The sequence below is a fragment of the Pleurodeles waltl genome, chromosome 6 (assembly GCF_031143425.1).
Source record: "Pleurodeles waltl isolate 20211129_DDA chromosome 6, aPleWal1.hap1.20221129, whole genome shotgun sequence".
Lineage (NCBI taxonomy): Eukaryota > Metazoa > Chordata > Amphibia > Caudata > Salamandridae > Pleurodeles > Pleurodeles waltl.
The window spans coordinates 608,390,010-608,408,968 of NC_090445.1; the positions used below are offsets into that span (position 1 = coordinate 608,390,010).

Genomic DNA, 18,959 nt, shown 5'->3' on the forward strand with positions numbered 1-18,959 from the left:
TACCCTGTGCATGGAACTTCATTGGTAATCTAATTGCTGGAACCAACCGGTAACAGGTCACTGGCTGCGACACTCTACTCCAAACCTAGGACCAGATGTACAAAGTCATTTTGCGATTGTAAACCCTGCGATTCATGAGCTCACAGTGTTTGCACCCACAAAATGGAATTTATGTATGTATTAGACATATTTTGCAACATCCCATACTGAATAGCAATTAGAAAGGGATGTGAAATGGGTTCCCCCTTCTAGCTTCTACTCAGTATAGCATACCTTTACAGCTGTAAGTGAAATCACAGACTGTTTTCAGTTGCCAACATTTCAAAGGATGTGGTAAGTGATTCCAAAAGGGTAATGTGGTCTACTGGGGAACTTTCGGGGCACCTTCTCCTCTGTGAACGGTGTCAGGTGACCTTGCAAGAGCAGGACATGACCCAGAGAACCACTACCTGCTCCTCCTGTAATTTTCCAAAAGGGGAATAAAAAATAAAATAAACGATGCACGATTGGACTTTTAATGCATATTGGCCAATTTAAAAACAAGTTTCTCGTTTGGGAATGCAACCACAGGGATGGTGGTCTGCTGTTCCTTGCAAGCAGCCATCTTTGTGTTTGCAGCCAATAACAACAGGTAGGAACTAGAGATCGGCCACATACATATTTATTAGGTAGGTTGCTCAACCACCCTTCGTGACTGGACATTTTGTGATGTCCCCCATTAGTATTTAAGATGCTTCACAAAATCATAGGTTACAAAAAGTTGGTGCGCACTTTTTACAACCTATCTCTTAGTCGATCCGGCCCTGACCCCTAGACACGAAGGCAAAACTGTTTGAGTCACCTGGAAGGATTTGATGAAAGTCCAAAGTAGAGTGCGAACCCCTTCTCCACGACTCAGCAGCTTGACCAGCCTCATGACTCGGAAAAGTCGGAAGAAGGTGATGGAGATACGAGCAGATTCCTCAGGATTCTGCCAAAAAAAAGAGAAGAAAATCTGGGTTAGTATAGATACCAGAAATAATATATGAAATGTCTCATACTTTGAGGTAACGTGAAAACAGAAGCAGATTTGTGTCTGCCATTGTTGAAAACGATAGCACGATTGTTTGTCTTTCCCTATCCGATGTGCGCTGTCACTGCATAAGGAGCATGGAATGCGTTATATAGAAGCACAAATAAACATCACAATTGCACCCACGCTTTAAATCCACAAGTCTGATGCAGAAACCATGAGCACCTAACCTGGAGCGGGTCATCAGCCCCGGGCAGGGGAGGTCACGCGCTAAGCAAACCCATTATACATGTTAAAAATCATTGCCCGCCCTACAACTATTACAAAATACACTCTGTAAAACTTATTACGTAATAATGCTTTAGGAAATGTTTTCAGAACTACTGCAAATCCCATGTTTCTCTTTCAAACTTACCTGGTGGATCATCCAAGCCAGTCTGCAGCTCTAAAAACACCTTATTTTTAAACATCCTTAAATGCCAGCGAGCAGTTTCTAAACTCTGCAAGTAATACTTATTGCTACTCACTATTCCAAAAACGGAGCTAATTCACACCTACATGCGAGTGCAGATTTACTACTTTATGAGGCTCGCAGACATTCCTAGGAATGCTCCAACAGGTGCAGATTTCCCTGGGTTTCCTGGAAGAGTCGTGTTAGATTCCCATCAGGATCCATTCCCTGATGTGTGCAGTTCTGCATAGTGCAGAATGGCACACGAGGAGGTGGATCCGCTGTGCAAATGCACACTTGTCTCCCCTTTGCATGTAAAACATATTTACCACTGGAGAAACCCCTTCTTCTACACCCTCACCAAACCTGGGGGTGATTCATTCCCCTCGCCTCCCTGAGTGGGATTTATACCTGCACTGTCTGGGAGTAAACATCAGCCCCTTTTCTCAATAAAGAGGGGACTAAGAAGACTAAGGGCCATATGTACGAACACTTTTTCCCATAGACACAGAATGGGTAAAAACCTTTGCTACATCTCGCCCTAAGTGAATTCCCACAAATGTAATTGTTTGTCAGAGTTCCCAAGCTCCCAAAGCTAGGCACACATTGGAAAATTTTGGAACATCCATAGTCCCACCCTTTGAGTTACATTTCCGTGTGCCGAGAACTCTTCACTCTTGGCGGTGATCTGGGCATCCATGAATGGGCCTAGACCTGCCAGGAACCCCTCTAAGAACTCCTGACAGGTGTAAAAAGGTAAACTCAGTTGTAAAATTGTGTGTATGACCAAATTTACTTTTGTGAATAGGGTTCAAGGCTCAGATGCAGTGCTCCAGGCGATGCCTTCATGCAAACTGACCTAGCATTGTACATGTTGGGGCCAATTGATAAGATACCCAAAGAAATATGAATGTTCATTGGTCTCCAACACCCATCCCCTATGTAAGCTTGCAACCCCCACGGTGCTGCCACGTGACACGTGGTTTCTTCACTCATCACAGGGTGACCTAATAAATAGTCACCATCACACAGTGAACCGGAAACCCTTCAACAGAATAGGTTTCCAGCGCTGGAGTGGACGCTCTGTACAGCTGGGGGCCTTTAAATTCCACCACAGGAGGAGACAGGTGACTCCGGGTGATTTCTTGCTGTGAGAGGAGTTGAGGGTGTGACTGGGCAGTCCAGAAGCTCTAAAGCCCGACTCTCCGTGGCACTGGCCACGGTCTAATGCCCCCCCATCCCGTACAATCACAGGACAATTATTCTTAAATTGGCAGGACTCTTTTACACTTGTCCCTGCTGGGCCTTACCTTTTAGTGTAACTTCGTTTTATACTAACTGTAGAGCAGACTAAGTTGCTGTGAATTGTAGAAAACAGGTCCAACTTAATTTTTTAAAGGGAACAGATGGAGGGGCACAGGGTGTGAGACCTGTGTGGCTCTGCTTATGGTAGCACAAGCTAGGTTCACTTTCAAATATTTTAAAATATCTGTCAATGTGCAGTCGTAAAAGTACTAATCCATATGGTGCGGAGCTAGGATTTACATCTATTCACAAAACTCCGAAGTATTATGCATGGACAGCTGTGCTGGTGGCAGCTTTGCACGTGTGCTGATGTGTGAACCATGGGATTTCTTTTAGAGTCTGCTAATATCCCAATGTGTTCATATTGTGCAATTACATACTGCGGGAAGGCGGCTGGGTGTCCCAATGCACATTCTTCTTCATGTCTGTTTTTATCCATCGGGAAGCTATTTTCCCCGTGGAGAAAGCCTTTCCCTTACAACCCGAGTTTGGAAGTGTTCCACTTATTTTCCCATCCTGGAAGGGAGTCTCCAAGTGTCTCCAGAGTGGAAAGGTGTCGAACAGGAGTCTGTGAGTGACAATGAACTCACATGTTTGTGAGCGTCCATAAACTCTTAAGGCCTTGAAACTTCCACCCCTGCTTAGAATGTACAAATATACTAAAGTAAAGCAATTTACCTCCCGCAAGATTCCTTTTACGAACCGCTGCCACGTGCAGAAGTAGCTATTTTTCAACTTTAATATAGATTTATATTAATGAAAATGAGTCTGTGTAGACGTGTATGATCCCAAGAAAGGAGGTGCATTGTAGAAGTGTTCTTACATGTAAGACCGACCTAAAGGCACAGACAACAATTGAAACCGGTCCAAAAGTATCTTTGGATCTGACAGGAGGTCTTAGCTTGAATTAGATGTGTAAGAATAGACAGACTGCATTTTGCACCCATCTTCGCTAAGTGAGCAGAGGAGAAAATCTGGATAGAAGGGATAATACCCCCCCTAGCGGTCCTAAGGAAATTTACAGTCATTTTGTAATGCCCTTGTGTTTCTAATGAAGCGATTAACGCTCTCAGATTCATTGGATTTTTTTAAAACATTTTTTTAATAGCTACGTCGTTTTCAGTGGCTGTATCGGACCATTTTGGCGTTGATATACAGATATAGAAGTCAGTCAAAAGAATTATGCAGTCATGGAGGGTTCCAAATGGTCAAATACTGCCATTTCTTTGTGCGACTGTGCATTTGAACAGCAGGATGAGCTATGTAAATCGGAGGGACCAGCAGCAAGACGAGGACCTGGGGCCAAGATACTCATTGAGTATTAGTAACATTGCTGGTCAACGTCCTGACTGAAGACTACTGTGTTTTCAGGCCACTCCTGAGCTTAATGAGGTTGTCTCCTAGCTATAGAGCTTAGGACAGAATACAGAAGGTGCATCCCCGAAGATGAAGATGCTGGCCCCTAAATCTTTAGTATCTCTCCTGCGGATGGAGAGGGGCGCCATGGTTTGTACATCGTAGTGCTATGTAAAATAGACAGTCTTGAATTAAGCTCTTTCTTTGACTGACATTTATTGAGAGAAGTGGCAGTGGCCCTCCAAGGCCAGAATGATTCTCAGCTTTTGGAAGTAATTAACAGCTCTTTGAAAATTAAACTCATGACAATTCTCTAGAGCATGGGTACTCGCAAACATTTTCCCAGGGGCCAAAAGGTTTGGTCTGTGATGTGTCTAAGGGCTGCACTGATGTCAGTGGAATGGCGGTCAGGCAAGGAGGTTGGGGGGACTGGCGGTTAGGAATGGGTAGGCGAAGTAAAGGAGGCTGAACTGAGCAATATGAAACCAGAAAACCTGGGATTAATCTCTGCTTCCTCACTTTTCCAAATTGTGTGATCCAAGGCAATTGCTTAATTTCACTTTCCCTCCTCTTTCTTCATTATCACATATGAGGACAGCAAAGTTTCAGATTCTGCACTGTACAAATATGCTCCTGTGTTTGCTTTAATAAACTATGATGTTGTTTGTGTGTAATAGAAACCTAGGCCACGCAAAAATTGCACATAACATCTGTCTTGCCTCTTTAAATCACTTTTTGTGTATTTGTCAAAGTGGGGTAAGAATCAATGTTTCTAAATTCATGTTTGAAAGCTATCACTTTTAAACTAATACTTCTCAAAACACTGATAAAATTAATTATTCTTAGGTGGAAGGGTTCTTCATGTTAACTTAATACACTTTTTGAATTTTGAAGCGACTATTATATTTTTACACTTTTGCTGCAAGATGTCTAAAAATGGATGTGTTTCTAGAGTGAAGCTCAGGACTCCCTAGTTACTTCATTATCTTAACACCAGTTAACCTTGAAATAAACCATTGCCTCTTTAAGACCTTTTTATTGTTAAAGCTGAGTCCAGTGATCAGCAGCAGCCACGTACTCCTGTTGCCCAGGGGGCTGCATGTAAAGGTCAGAGGGGCCGTACTTTGAGTATCCGTGCTCTAGAGACTGGGTATGGAATATACAATAGGGTATAGTTCTTCTTAATCAAGAATAATGTGCATTTTCTAAGAAATTCTCCTTGCAGGGGGTTGGCTTAGACATACTTTTCGCGTATTCCTTCATTTGTCATAGCACTACCCACCTCTCAGTGTTGTAGGATTATCTCTCTATCCAACGTGGACGATTTATGAAATGTACACACTTTTCCAATTTTAGATTTGTCACCAAATATCCCTTACCTATTCTATCGGCTTCCATATTTATTTGTTGTGTTTTCTGTTTAGGTTGTTAACATAAGTATGTGAATTACCCTCTTAAAATTACCATGAAAGGGAGACGGCAGTAAGCACATATACCTTTAAATACCTATTGACCTTTGACTCTCGCACGTGTATTTTGTAATTCCAGCGAGGAATATACAGCTAATAAAGAGAGGATTGTTCACCTGAAATGTGTTCGTGCAACCTTAACGCGGTGGCAAATGGGCAGCAACCGTTTATCCAAGAATGAGAGAAACTATGATTCCAAGGCAACCACAAAACTTTAGGAGTTTTTTTTTTTTTTAAATAGGGTCAATGGGAAGGAGTTAAGACGGCAAAGGCTCAACTTCAAGAAAAACAACACACTTTCCAACACACCGTTTTACGTCTATGTAGAATAATAAAGTCAACACGTGGTGCAGCATTCGCAGCAGTCCAAGCTAGTGGTTGTGCAACGGGAGGACAAGTTGGTACGACAAATAAAGGTATATTTTGTGTCTGTAGCTCGTTTAATGAATTACGTCGAGCACGTCCTCCTAAGACTCAGGTAAGTTGCACCTTTGCAAAGTATGTGTATGGGGATTTCCCTGGTTTCTGTCAGGTGTGTTATGAATGTTATTTCCTCAACAGTTTTGTATTGCGAGAACAGCGTCTAAGAGCAGGATTACCCACTCTGGAAACATTCAGTACACAATGTTAAAAACCTTCAGAAAAATTACGTCATAATCCTACAACATGGAGGAAAGGTAGAAACCACATAATAATCAAGGTAATTGATAATTACAACAGCTGCAGGGCATCCTCCGCTCAGGCAGTACAGGCCCCCCGTGGGTTCAAGGACAGTCTGTGAAGGAAAAAAGACAGAGAAAGTTACCAAGGGTCGCTACATATCAAGAGAAGCTGTCAGAGAGGAGACCAGTTGACAATGGGGCGGGGATAGGGAAAGTTGGAGCGGGATGAGAGAAAAAGAGAAATAACGAACAAGAGGATGAGGGTTACAGGCACACGGGTAATTGGAAAAACAGTGACAAGTAGCCAGGAGACGGCCATTTGGAGACAGTTTATACAAAGAAGCTTAGGTTGCAGAGAGACATGTTTAGGTCTAAATGGGACTGTGCTAATCTCGAAGTAAAACATGATTCAACCTGCAGTATTGTTATTGTCTTTCTCGGCCACTATAAGTGCTGCAGGATTCATTTAGTGCCCTTGAAAAGATACCTTCATGGGTCCCTCCGACATATGCTGTGAAACATCTTCCACTCCTCTGCTTTACGCTGGAATGTGTATTAAGTGTTTGGAGATGTTTCCTACAAAGAACATCTGCTGAAGTTTTTAAATAACTCCTACGGTTGTTATCTACATTTTTAAAGATGTCTGGTTTCAGTTATTGTGCCCCAAACCCTGTCAGTTGTCACTCTCCATTTCTGCTGTATCTACCAATGCTCTCCACAAAAAGCAAAAATGCTACGAATGAAAATGCTTAATTTACTCTGAACCAATATTCCAATCTGAACTTCAGGCCACATCTTTTCTCTCAGTGCTTTGGTCCTGTTGTTACGTGACTTCGTGTCTGCTTTTGCTGCTCCTGTGCACACTCCGGGACCTCCCTTAACAGACCAACAGGATGAACCGGACCAGCAGTGTGGTCACTTGGTCTAAGAGTTATATTCACTGACTTTTAAATTCACTTTCAGACTGTAGTCTCAGAAATAAACGCATCCATTGATCAGAGTGGAGTGAGGGCCCCACTTTACTTTTTCACCTCCTATAGCAGATTTTGAGACATTACATTACAATACTTCTTAAACTGATGTGCTTACGGTGTTTTTGTAACGCAAGCAAATCCTAAAAGATGCTTTCTGCATAATTGCTGTGGTTTACTGCGATTGTGAGTTCACTGGCTACTAGAAACCATTTAAAGTACAGAACACACTTGTACCTTTTTTTCTCTTGACCTTCGAAAACCTTGCATATTTAAATACAATGGGAAATAGTTGTTGGGTCAGATTCATAAAGCTTTGGATGTAATTTGCAGTCTGGCACAGAGGGAGCCCCGCAGTATATTGGGGAGACTCAGCTGGCTGAGCCAGTGGAAGCGCTTGACCTGGTAGCCCGATTGCCAGCCGACCCCCTCGTAATAGTGACTGTTGCCCACTCTATGTTGGGTGGACAAACATCAGAAGATTTCTCTGACCAGGACCACCACTTGAGGCGTGGGCCTTTAAGGGCAGGGAAATCTATAAATGGCTCTCTGGGCGGGAAGAAAATTCAGTGCACATTAGGACTACTGAATGTTACATTAACTTGAGCTTTGGGAGTTTGCTTGTGTAAGGCAAACACAAAGCTGTAAGAGGAAAAACAATATGTCAATTGACATTTCACTAAATATGCTAGTGAAGCCTCTGGTGTCCAGCTACAGCGTACACTCCAGGTTTCTTACCAGACATTGCCCATGCAGCAATAAGAACATGGAGCAGTAACAGGGAGTCAAACTGAGTAAAAGAAATAAGGGAGGCCATAGTTGAGTTTCCCCACAGTGGGAGGCAGAGGAGGATGTGTGGGGATGAAAAAAAGGAGGAGGGTTGCCCCGCCCATTAAAAAAAACCACAAAAAAAAACCCATTGCGTGGGGAATTGATTTTCTTCATAAAATGCATTAGCTGATTAGGTTTCGATAAATCCTACATAACAATGTTGCTCTGGATTTATATCACACCAAATGTATGATATTCGAAGGGTTTTTGTTACTACCTTTCATTATTTTCATTAGCATGACATTGAAATGTGACAAATAAGATTAACCAAATATTCACTTACGTCAATCTCACTCAGGATGACATCAATGATGCTGCCAACGACGATCAAAAAGTCAAAGACATTCCAAGGGTCACCAAAATAGCCCTATGAGAGGAAGGGAGAGAAGAGGTGAAATAAAATGAAGTATTTAAAGCTACCACTATATCCCTCCTGGGGGCGCTATTGTTAAACATATGCTTTCACATGTACTTTAGAGCTGCAAATCACTTAAATGGCTTTACTATCTTATATTGTCTTAAGCCACAAATTGATTTGTTTCTGAGCGTGTGACTGTGCAGTTTGTTGGTGTGCCGCCGCTGGAGTCAGAAGCCACCACTTTACACTGAGTTGTATGATATTGCAGACGCTGTGCACCTGACCCCACATATAGCACAGGCAACAGCAGCAGAACCTTCCTTCCCTCACAAACAGAAAATAAGGATACAGCCAGCACTTGAGCCATGTATCACTTACATGCGTGCACAAACACACACAAGCACATATAAACACACACAAACACACACAGTAGCTGCAGCTTTTTTCGCACAAAGAAAATAAAGCCTGGGTGGCACCGAGCTCCCTCTCACGCAGAAGGGGTACCGCATGTAAAGCTCCAGTGTGGTCTTCCCTCCTATGTGGTAGAGGTAAAGACAAGGCAGCAGTAAGGGCTCCCTCATGCACAGAACAGGCGCATCGGGAGTATCAGAAGTGTATTCTTCTGCATGCACAGCACAAACTGTAGCAGTGCACGCTCTCTCAAACATAAACCGAATCCCATGTACTGAAGTAAACCACTGCCTACTACTGACAACATTTAGGAAAATGCCATCAAAAGCTTTGAAAATGGCGTCATGCCATTGTACCGTGAGTGCTCAAGGCGGCAACATGTTATTTTCCTGAAGCAATGTAAACCTTTGCACCGTTCTGTGCACAAAACAGGTACACCACAGTAATGGTAGCAGTGAACAGTTGTCTAGTACACGGCTGAGGCTTTTTTTTTAACACATTTGTGACAGTCTGAACCTATGTCTTCATAACTTTTCCCACAAAAGGCGATCAGGCCATATTTGTCTCCATTTTCCCCACTTTCACTAGTTTGGAATCCTAACTAGGGTTTGTGATTTACCCTGAAGGACAATGAGAAAATAGCCAAAATATGTCAAAATTTAATTTTATTGTAAAAAATGTGAACAACTTCAGTGGAACAAAATGTGCGTGTGTGTTTCTTTTTTAAATCTAAAAAGCTCTGTTAGAAATAACTCTCCTTATGGTTTACAGAAACTGCCCAATACACATTTTTTCATCCTTACTTTTGTACATTTTATGTGCAGTGAATATTTCCTATTCTCGAGATGTGTACTTATTTCTGGAGAAAATATTTGGAAATGCAGCTGTGAAGCCTGGAATGTAGGCATTTCTAAACACCAGTCAACAGTATAAGTTTAGCTCGGGGATTCCCAAAGAAACTAATCATTTGAATCAGAAAATAGTGAATGTAAATAGAGCGAAGAGAACGTGATAACAAGGTTTGCATCTGCAACGTTTTGCGTTAAATAGCTAATTTACAAAAGTTATATGATGTCAGGCCAGTCAGACTCTTCCGGTCGCAGAGAATTATAGCACATGAATACATCCAAAAAGTGTAACACACAGAACAAACAACAACAAACTCAGATGACGAGTGCATACTATGCATCACTTATTAAGAAATCAAAACATTTAAATCGGCCATGAATCAATCAATAATCTTAGTTTAGAGATAAGGGTCATTTAGGCCAATTTAAATTTTGGACGAATTAATGTCAACTGATTGAGATCGAGCTTTTCAAAAGTGCTTTTTATATGCACTCATATGTAAAAGGGAGTAACAGGTATTTCGCAAAAATAATACATAATAACTAACATACCACCATTTTGTGCTCCCACAACTATCTTGATAAAATGATGTGCCACATTTGTAACTAGGTCAGTCGAAAGGGACTGCAAATGCCTAATACCACAAGCATGTCAAGGGAGTCATAGATGGTTAAAAAAAAAAAGTAGACTTTTGTGATGGTGGCTGCCGAGGGTATATATACTCAAGAAAGGCCAGCACCCAGGGAGCTGTATAAACCTCAGACAGTTCCGAAAACTAGAAACTCCGGGAAATTCAGGGTGGTGTGGCATGCGTGGATCCCATGTAATTTTATTACCTAGAATTACATAATGTCCTTACATATATTTTATGAAAAACTTTGAAATTTAGGACAAATTGCAAAAGTCCTAGCATCAGTGTTCCCACACTTCTACCCATAAAAACAGTTCTTTCTACATTTGTATGTGGACCTACTGCACTAGTTAGGAAAGGTGCAAAACCGTACAATGCCAATTGTGATATACTGGACTCGAAATGGAATCAACTTCTCATAAAGTTTCCCGACGATTTTGAAAAAAGACGACTCTGGATTACAGTGTGTTTTTTTGCTTCAATGAAACACGTCACTTTTCTTAGAGAATTTCTCTCTAAATGCCAAAAATTGGGTCAAAATACACAATTTCTCAAAACCTATGCTATGCAAAATTCTGGAATTTTGGACCAAAAAAAAAAAAATATGAGTCTGACCATCCAGCATTCCAACATTAACTAAAACAATAAAGTATCCATCATGCATGAGTGGGTCTACTTTTCTCAGCAAAAACCGACTGTGTCTATGCCTAGCATGCTTTGCAAGATTCATAGTGATGGTGCAGCTTCAACACTGGGGCCCTGGCCCTGTGTTGGACATTACCCAGGGAAGACACCAGGTTATTACATTTTTAAAAACCATGGGCCATATTTATACTTTTTGACGCACAACTGCTCCAACGCAGTTGTGCGTCAAAAATTTTAACGCCTGCTAACGCCATTCCAAAGTGCCATGCGGGCGTCTTATTTATGGAATGACGTTAGCCGGCGCAGCTGACTGGTGTGCGTAAAAAAAATGACCCACACCAGGCAGCGCCGGCGTAGGGGAAAATGGAGCTTGGGCGTCAAAAAATGGGGCAAGTCAGGTCTGAGGCAAAATATTGGCCTCAACCCGATGTGCGCCATTCTTTTTTACTCCCAACCCCCATTGAATTGCCTCCTGTCTTAGCACAGACAGGAGTCATGCCCCCTTGCCCAATGACCATGCCCAGGGGACTTATGTCCCCTGGGCATGGTCATTGGGCATAGTGGCATGTAGGGGGGCACAAATCAGGCCCCCCTATGCCACAAAAAATAAAAATAAAATACTTACCTGAACTTACCTTAAGTTAAAAAATGACGCAAAAGCGGCTGGACGTCATTTTTTTTGACCCGCCCTCTCCAGTGCGTCATTTTTGCACGGGAGTTTAAATAAGGCGCACATGCCTTGGAGTAATTTTTTAGACGGGAACGCCTACCTTGCATCTCATTAACGCAAGGTAGGTGTCCACGCTAAAAAATGACACAAACTCCAAGATCTTTGGCGCTAGACAGGTCTAACGCCAAAGTATAAATATGGAGTTAGCTTTGCGTCGGATTTGCGTAAAAAAAAACGACGCAATTCCGGCGCAAACAGAGTATAAATATGCCCCCATAGGTGCAGATAATTCAGGGTGGTGTTACTTGTGTGGATCTCATCAGATTTTCTTACACAGAGTCCATACAAATGTCACCTGCTGGCTACAAAAGTCACAATTTATGCACATTTATGCACTAGACATTTTCAAAACAGCAAAAGATCAATCATCCACATACCCACACTTCTTACAATCAAACAGTGCCCAGGCAAAGTGTGATTAGGAAGAGAAAACGATCATTGTAAAATCCTGAGAAAGTGGCAGCAATGTTTGGGCCCGGGTCATCTGGTAAGCAGGAAACCATATAATCATGAAAACCAGAGATTCAGGGGAATCCATGGGGATGTGGCATGCATGGGTCTCACCACTTTTTCCTCACCCAGAATACCCCTCAAATGTTAAAATGTGTCCGCAGTACAGAATTCCCCCCGTTTCAGTGCTTCAAAACAACCAAATTTGTGGCCCATGACAAAATCTAGCGTGAGCACCAGGTCTGTCCCTGCAGAGCAAAGATGTGACCTTTACACCCTTCGCACTATGGACGTAATGCAGAGGAAGTAAATGTCATTCACAACAATTCACTTTACACTGTCACTAAGAAAATAAAGCACACTCCATAAGTGTAATATATTGATGAGTCTGTGGTGCCACAATGCATGATTACCTCTTAAGAATGCAAGTAGAACATTTTATTTATGACAGTACACTGAGACATGCATATATTTGTAGCGTGCATATATTTGTCTCAATAGCAGCCCGTGCGAATGACTTTTACATGTTCTTTGAGAAATGAACACCCTAGCAATAAGGTAATCAAACTGGAATGCATGATTTCTTTGGAAAAAATAATTATGACGTCTAAATTGTTTGAACTTAATGATGTTCACCCGGAAACCTGGATTGAAAGTCGTTCTAAATACAATACTGATGCTGTCATAAAAAATTAGCACATCCAAGATACCCCAGTATGAAACGTGTAGGCTCCTAATCAAAAGGTTGCCTCATTTTGTTAGACGTGCAATTTTTAGCACTTCTAAATGACTGTAAAGAGACACAAAAACTATACCACTTACCTTAACCCCCGATTAATAAAAAAACATTCACTGGCACTTCCAGATTCAAAACTGGGTTCCCTGCAGGGCGCATCATTACCATAGAGCCTCTCAGTTATCTATCTGTGTGTATTGCATCAATGCAATAACACAAATAAAAAAGTAAGCATTTAGGAAGTGAGCACCTCTAGTGGCAGAGCTAGGCATTGCTTATTTCTGAGTGACTACTGCATACATGCCAACCACAGGCAACCTCTTTCAGACTTGAGAACTCACCTTGGCTTTAAAAGCTGTGAGCTTCAGCACCATTTCCAGAGTGAAGAGGCCAGTAAATACAACATTCAGGACATCAGAGATGTGGTCGACCTCAGGAGACTGGCCATAGTGCTGCAAGGAAAGGAGAAGGAGAAAAAAGGGCTTACGTGTTATGGTAGTAATGCAATGAAGACACATCATGGATGCGAGTGCCAACATGAAAGGCTTGCGGTGGGCACAGACAGTTAACCTATGTCATAAACCTATCAAAGGGCTCCTCATGCCCTAATGTTTTAATTACTCTCAATATCCTCTTTTGGGGGTAGCTGGCGCAGTTTGGGGATTCACTGTCTGTGATTTGTTCTTCATCTGAACCAGCGGTCCCTCTGCTAGTGGTTCATGTGTAGTTGTAGGTTCATGTGCGTTGCTTGTGTCTTAGTGTTTGGTCAATACATGCAAACAGGTAGAAATGATGTGTTGCCCTTTTTGAAACCCTGACTGCCCCCGCCCTAAGTAGAACGAGGGGCACCAGGAAGAGTGTAGCCACTTTTCACCCTATGTGGAGCAGTATGTAATGTGAGATGCATGAGATGAGCGGGATTCCCATGCCCGAGAGTGGATGATGGCAGTGTGCTGCAAACTATGTATTGAAAATATTTTGTTTAGAGGGATACAAGTGCACTGGGGTACACCTTTAAAACAAAACAAAGGGAATCACTTTCTGGGGCCTCGACCCAACTATACATCCAGAACTAATCTCAGGTCACAGAACACATATACATTTGTAGAGAGAACACACAGAAGACCAAATGATGTCAGCACCTGTACAATGAGTTAGGATAAAGGGAGCAGAATGACATGAGGCATCTCTGTGTAATTACTTAGACTAGGCTGAAGAGCCCAGAGTATCTCCTGGACTCCGTAGATTTGCCTAAGCTGAGGTTACTCTCTGAACCAGAGGCAGTGAAAGTCATTATGATGGGTGAGACAGTGGTGTAGGACCTGTTGGTCTATGTTAAGGACAGATCTTTAACTCTCTATTTCTCTGGCTTGGCTGCCATTACTTCAGAGTCAGGATCCTATCCATTCCTACATCTCACTTTCTTCCAGAAAACGTGATCAGCATTCAATGAGGAGAAATCTGGGGCACTATCTTTTGGCCAGACCCACCCAGGATATGAACTCAGCACAGTTGATAGCTTGAATCTGGGATCTGGGTACTACCTCAGTCTGGGGATTTAAATTGGTCATTGTTGCTTTTGATCTGTGGCCCTGTCATCATCTGGCTGGGGCATCTGAGTTTTATCCTGAGACTGCAAAATTGTACAATCATCTTGGGTGGTGGGATTGATCTCTGCCATTGGTTGCCCTTTCATTTACTCATGGTGTCAGGTGTTTTTGTGGAAATAATTCTTCTAATTGTGAATTCCTTACCTGCATGCCTAAGCAGATGGTGTTCAGCATGATCAAGGCAAACATGAGATACTCAAAGTAGGATGATGTTACCAAGTACCAGACCTTGTACTGATGTGGATTCTTGGGAATATAGCGCCTCAGAGGGCGTGCTTTCAGTGCATACTGTACGCATTGGCGCTAAAGAGAGTAGAGAAATAAAGATTCATGTTAATTCCACAGTTAGTTATCAAATCATGAAAGAAGTCAATTTACAACTACCCAAAGCATCACCCTGCTATCAAGTATACATCATCCACTACCTTACTAAGTTATGATGCAAACCATTAGTGTTTATCTTGGACATAACATGTATTACTGAAGGGGAAGAACAAAATTGGATATATGGGTAGAATGCAAATTAAATGAGAGCTAGCGCTATAAGAAAGTAAATTCCTAATTTCAAGATAGTGAAAATAGGAAGTAAACTGTGCTTGCCAATCCTAAAAATAATCTTATTAGCATTAATTGTAAATTGTGATGTTCACGATGAAACTGAACACGGACAGGACAGAGGTGATCATCTTTGGAAACAACACCTCTCCCTTGGACGACTCCTGGTGACCCTCAATGCTCAGACAACCCCTGACTGACCAGGCAAGCAACCTCAGTGTCATCATCGACTGCAAACGCACTTTCAAATGACTTTCAAATTCAGTGGCCTCCTCCAGCTACATAAGATCTTCAGATGGATCCCCATCGAAACCAGAAAGACGGTAACCCAAGCTATCATCGCCAGCAGACTAGGCTACGGAAACGCCCCTTTCATCTGACTCCCCACCCAGCTCCTCCACCATCTCTAGACCATCCAGAATGCAGTTGCAAGACACATCTTGGACCTCTCCAGGTGGACCCACATCACCCCCCCAACCTCAGAGGGCTCTACTGGCTGCCCGTGCACAAGAGGTGCAAATTCAAGGTTCTCACACTCGCATACAAAGCCCTCCACAACATCAGATACAATCTCATCAACCATAGACTCTCCTTCTACCGACCCACCAGGGAACTCAGTTCCACTACCCTGGCCCAAGTTCAGAGAGCTTGTCACAGCTGCAGCAGTGGGTGCTCATTCTCCTACCTCGCTCCCAAGATCTGGAACAACCTCCCCCTTTACCTGCATTTCACCCACACCCTCCTCGACTTTAGGAAGAATTTCAATACATCGTTCTTTGACAAGTAGCTACCAGTTCACAGTGACAACCCACAATGCCTGGATGCTCCCCATCCAATTCAAGTGATGCAAATAGGCAATTTGTAATACTGTTCAGCTGTCAAAAGAATTGCAACAGTTGAGATTTTCTCTCAACCAACGTAACGCTGAGAATGGCAGCACTGGAGACATCCAGATATATTGTCAACACCAGGGCAGTGCCCGCTCTATTGGAGACTAGAATGCAAAAAACCAGCACTCTCAAAACAACGTAATTTATGCATTGTGCTGATATGTTGTTGTTTAACTTTTTGCATTGCAGAGTTCAATCCTGAAGACTTATTTTTAATGTGCTTAAAATGCTGTTCATTTGCAATGTATTGCTGCAGGCTTTCAGAGTGTGTTAGGGTGTGGTCCCTTTCCAGGACCTTCTAGAGACTTTCCCTGCAACATGCCTGGGTGTGGTTGTGGGCTGGGCCAAGACTCTATAAAAAAGGAGCCAGCCCAGCTCCAAGTGCTCACTATTCAGAGGTCTGGGTGAAGAACAGCAGCTACTTCCTGAGCTCCTGTCCCGGTAGCCTATTTGATCTTCCAGACATCTGACTTTCATTCTTCATTTGGAGATCCTTGTTCTGGGCGGTAAGACGGTGGTTGGGCTGGCCTCCAGATGGCGTTATCGAGAACTCTCATGTTCTTGGGCCCAATTCTTTTATGATTTGACAGGGTACTTTGCGTGTGTGAAATATGCGCTTGAGTGTTTGTGACATTTGCAGGGTTACTTGCGAATCAGCAACATGCGTGATTCGTTTCATGATAATTTAATCTTGTTATTCATTGCACACTACCATTTCTTGACATTTGCATGGTGGTTTAAGAATCGGCAAGACGCGCAATTTGTTTTATGGTGTTTTAACTTTGTTGTTCATTGTGCGCTACCATTTCTTGACATTTACATGGTGGCTTAAGAATCGGCAAAATACGCGCGATTCGTTTCATTGTACTTTGATATTGTTGCTCATTGTGAGCTGTTATTTCTTGGCATTTACATCGTGGTTTATGAATCAGCAAGACGCGCGATTTGTTTAATGATGATTTGACTTTGATATTCATTGCGTACTATCATTTCTTGGCATTTTACATGGTGACACTCAAATCGGCAAGACGCACGATTCTCTCCTCAAGTTTAATTCATGTTGTTTATTGTATGCCACTATTCTAAGATATTTATCATGTAATATTCAAGTTGACAAGTTATGTGATTTGTTTTCCTGAATCCATATTGTGTTATTCATGGTGCACATTCCTTTTATGGTGTTTACTATATATATATATATATATATATATATATATATATATATATATATAAAAAAAAATCTAGAATATGCGCAATTTGTGTTGAAACATTTTTAAGAGTACACAGAAGATCAGAGTTTCTAGATGCAATATTGTATGGTTTTAGTATGCATTCTCAAAAAAGGATTTATATGACTGGTTTAAAATTTAGTCAGAATGTTTTTTTGATTCTCATGTAAAAGAAAGTACTTGAATAAGAAAGTTTTCATTTAATCCATCTTGATTCCCTTACAGGTATCCGGCCATCTTGAAACTTAGTCATTTTAAACGTCATTCTTAGATTGTTCATGTTTTCAGAATGACTATGCTTAGAATCATAGTCTAGTATTGATTTCAGAAGATATAATTTTCATATTGTGTGTTATAACCTTTTTCTTACTACAGGTCTCCTTCCCAGCTGTTTCCCTTCCTAATCCCCTCTTCCCCTCTTGAACTCTCTTAGCCTCTGTGATTTATCTATCAGAGTCTTGGAGCTGTTCAGTGGTGGACGTGTTGGGAACGTGCCCAGACCCCGAGGATCTGGTGACATATATGTTAAAAGTTAACTCAATCCATCACTGGCATTGAACAATACACCCTCCTCCCATCTGTGAGTAAAGGAGAAAGAATTAATTTATGAGTCGTGTTTTTAATTTCTTCATTTAAACAACCTGATTCAAAATGGGAATTTCTACCTATCTAGTTGGATTAAATTAAACCATGCTATAATAGTGGTTATATTGGATTGTATGTTATCAGGTTCCCTACTTATGCTGTTCCATAAACATCTTTGCATAAATTCGTTTTTCAGTTGCTCAAAACTTGCTGGTTCACCAACCAAAATAATTTAAGGGGACTTCTGCTTTGTGTATAGTTTTAAATTCTATTTATTAAACTTATTTTAGTAATTATACGATAGTAAAAACTAGGAAATGTTTTTTTTTCAGATATAAATAATAGCTGATCATAAAAAATAAGTAAGAGAGGCTGAGATAAAGTATCGCACTGCATATATTTATCGTTTGAACAAAGAAAGCAATTTTTCAATATGTATGTTTACATTTTTGATTTCAGGATTTGTGCAACAACACTTTAGTATTAGAAGACCTATGCATAACTCCACTTTATCCATGTTTTACCACATCCTTAGATAATTGTTTGTCCAGGAGAAGAGACAGGATCTTTGTGGATTTTTAACATTGCATAGATTACTGGCATTTTTGGAGACAAATTATTCAGGAAACTCAATTGATGGCCACTGATGTAATCCATCTCTTTTTGGCCTTCACAGTTGTATCCCTAATCAAGAAGGAAATCTCATTAGTGGGGTCAGAAGGCAACTTTGTAAAATGAGGAGCAACTGCTAGTTGGCAAAATATTTCATCATTATGACATGTTGTATTCTGCACTACAAATCCACCTCCCTAGTCAGCCAGCGTAATGGGATCCGAAGATTTTTAAGTGATTGTAGAGCACAAAACGCTCCTTTGGGCAGATTGTATTAGATGTAAGGATATTGTGATCTTAACAATTTACACTCTTTGAGGATTTTGTTTTCAAGTTACACCACTCCAAGCAGCATCTGGGCAACAGAGAGGTAGAAAGTAGACAGGGGCTCTACCAGAGTAAACTGATGCCTGTCTAATACTGTTTTTTCCTTGAAGAAAAATAATAATTTCACATTCTGAAAAAAATGGAAATTATAGAAGCAGGTCACTTTGTAGTTGTAAGGCTGCAATGGTTGTTTGGGGAGACATAATAAACAGAGTCTCATTAATCATTGTAAGTAAAGTTGTTAGTGTGCAGGAAAAAATAATGATTTTCCATGGATCTTCTGC

At 41.5% G+C, this 18,959-nt stretch overlaps 1 protein-coding gene across 1 annotated transcript in view; it reads right to left on the minus strand.

Annotated features, from left to right (window-relative positions):
• CACNA1S (calcium voltage-gated channel subunit alpha1 S) overlaps positions 1 to 18,959 on the minus strand; it is a 381,085-nt gene that overhangs the window by 85,292 nt on the left and 276,834 nt on the right. Inside the window, exons 26-30 of the mRNA XM_069238889.1 lie at positions 14,622 to 14,780; positions 13,209 to 13,319; positions 8,341 to 8,424; positions 6,309 to 6,368; positions 842 to 970 (exon numbers count right to left, since the gene is read on the minus strand). Of these exons, the coding sequence (XP_069094990.1) occupies positions 842 to 970; positions 6,309 to 6,368; positions 8,341 to 8,424; positions 13,209 to 13,319; positions 14,622 to 14,780 (543 nt within the window). The remainder of the gene's footprint in view (positions 1 to 841; positions 971 to 6,308; positions 6,369 to 8,340; positions 8,425 to 13,208; positions 13,320 to 14,621; positions 14,781 to 18,959) is intronic.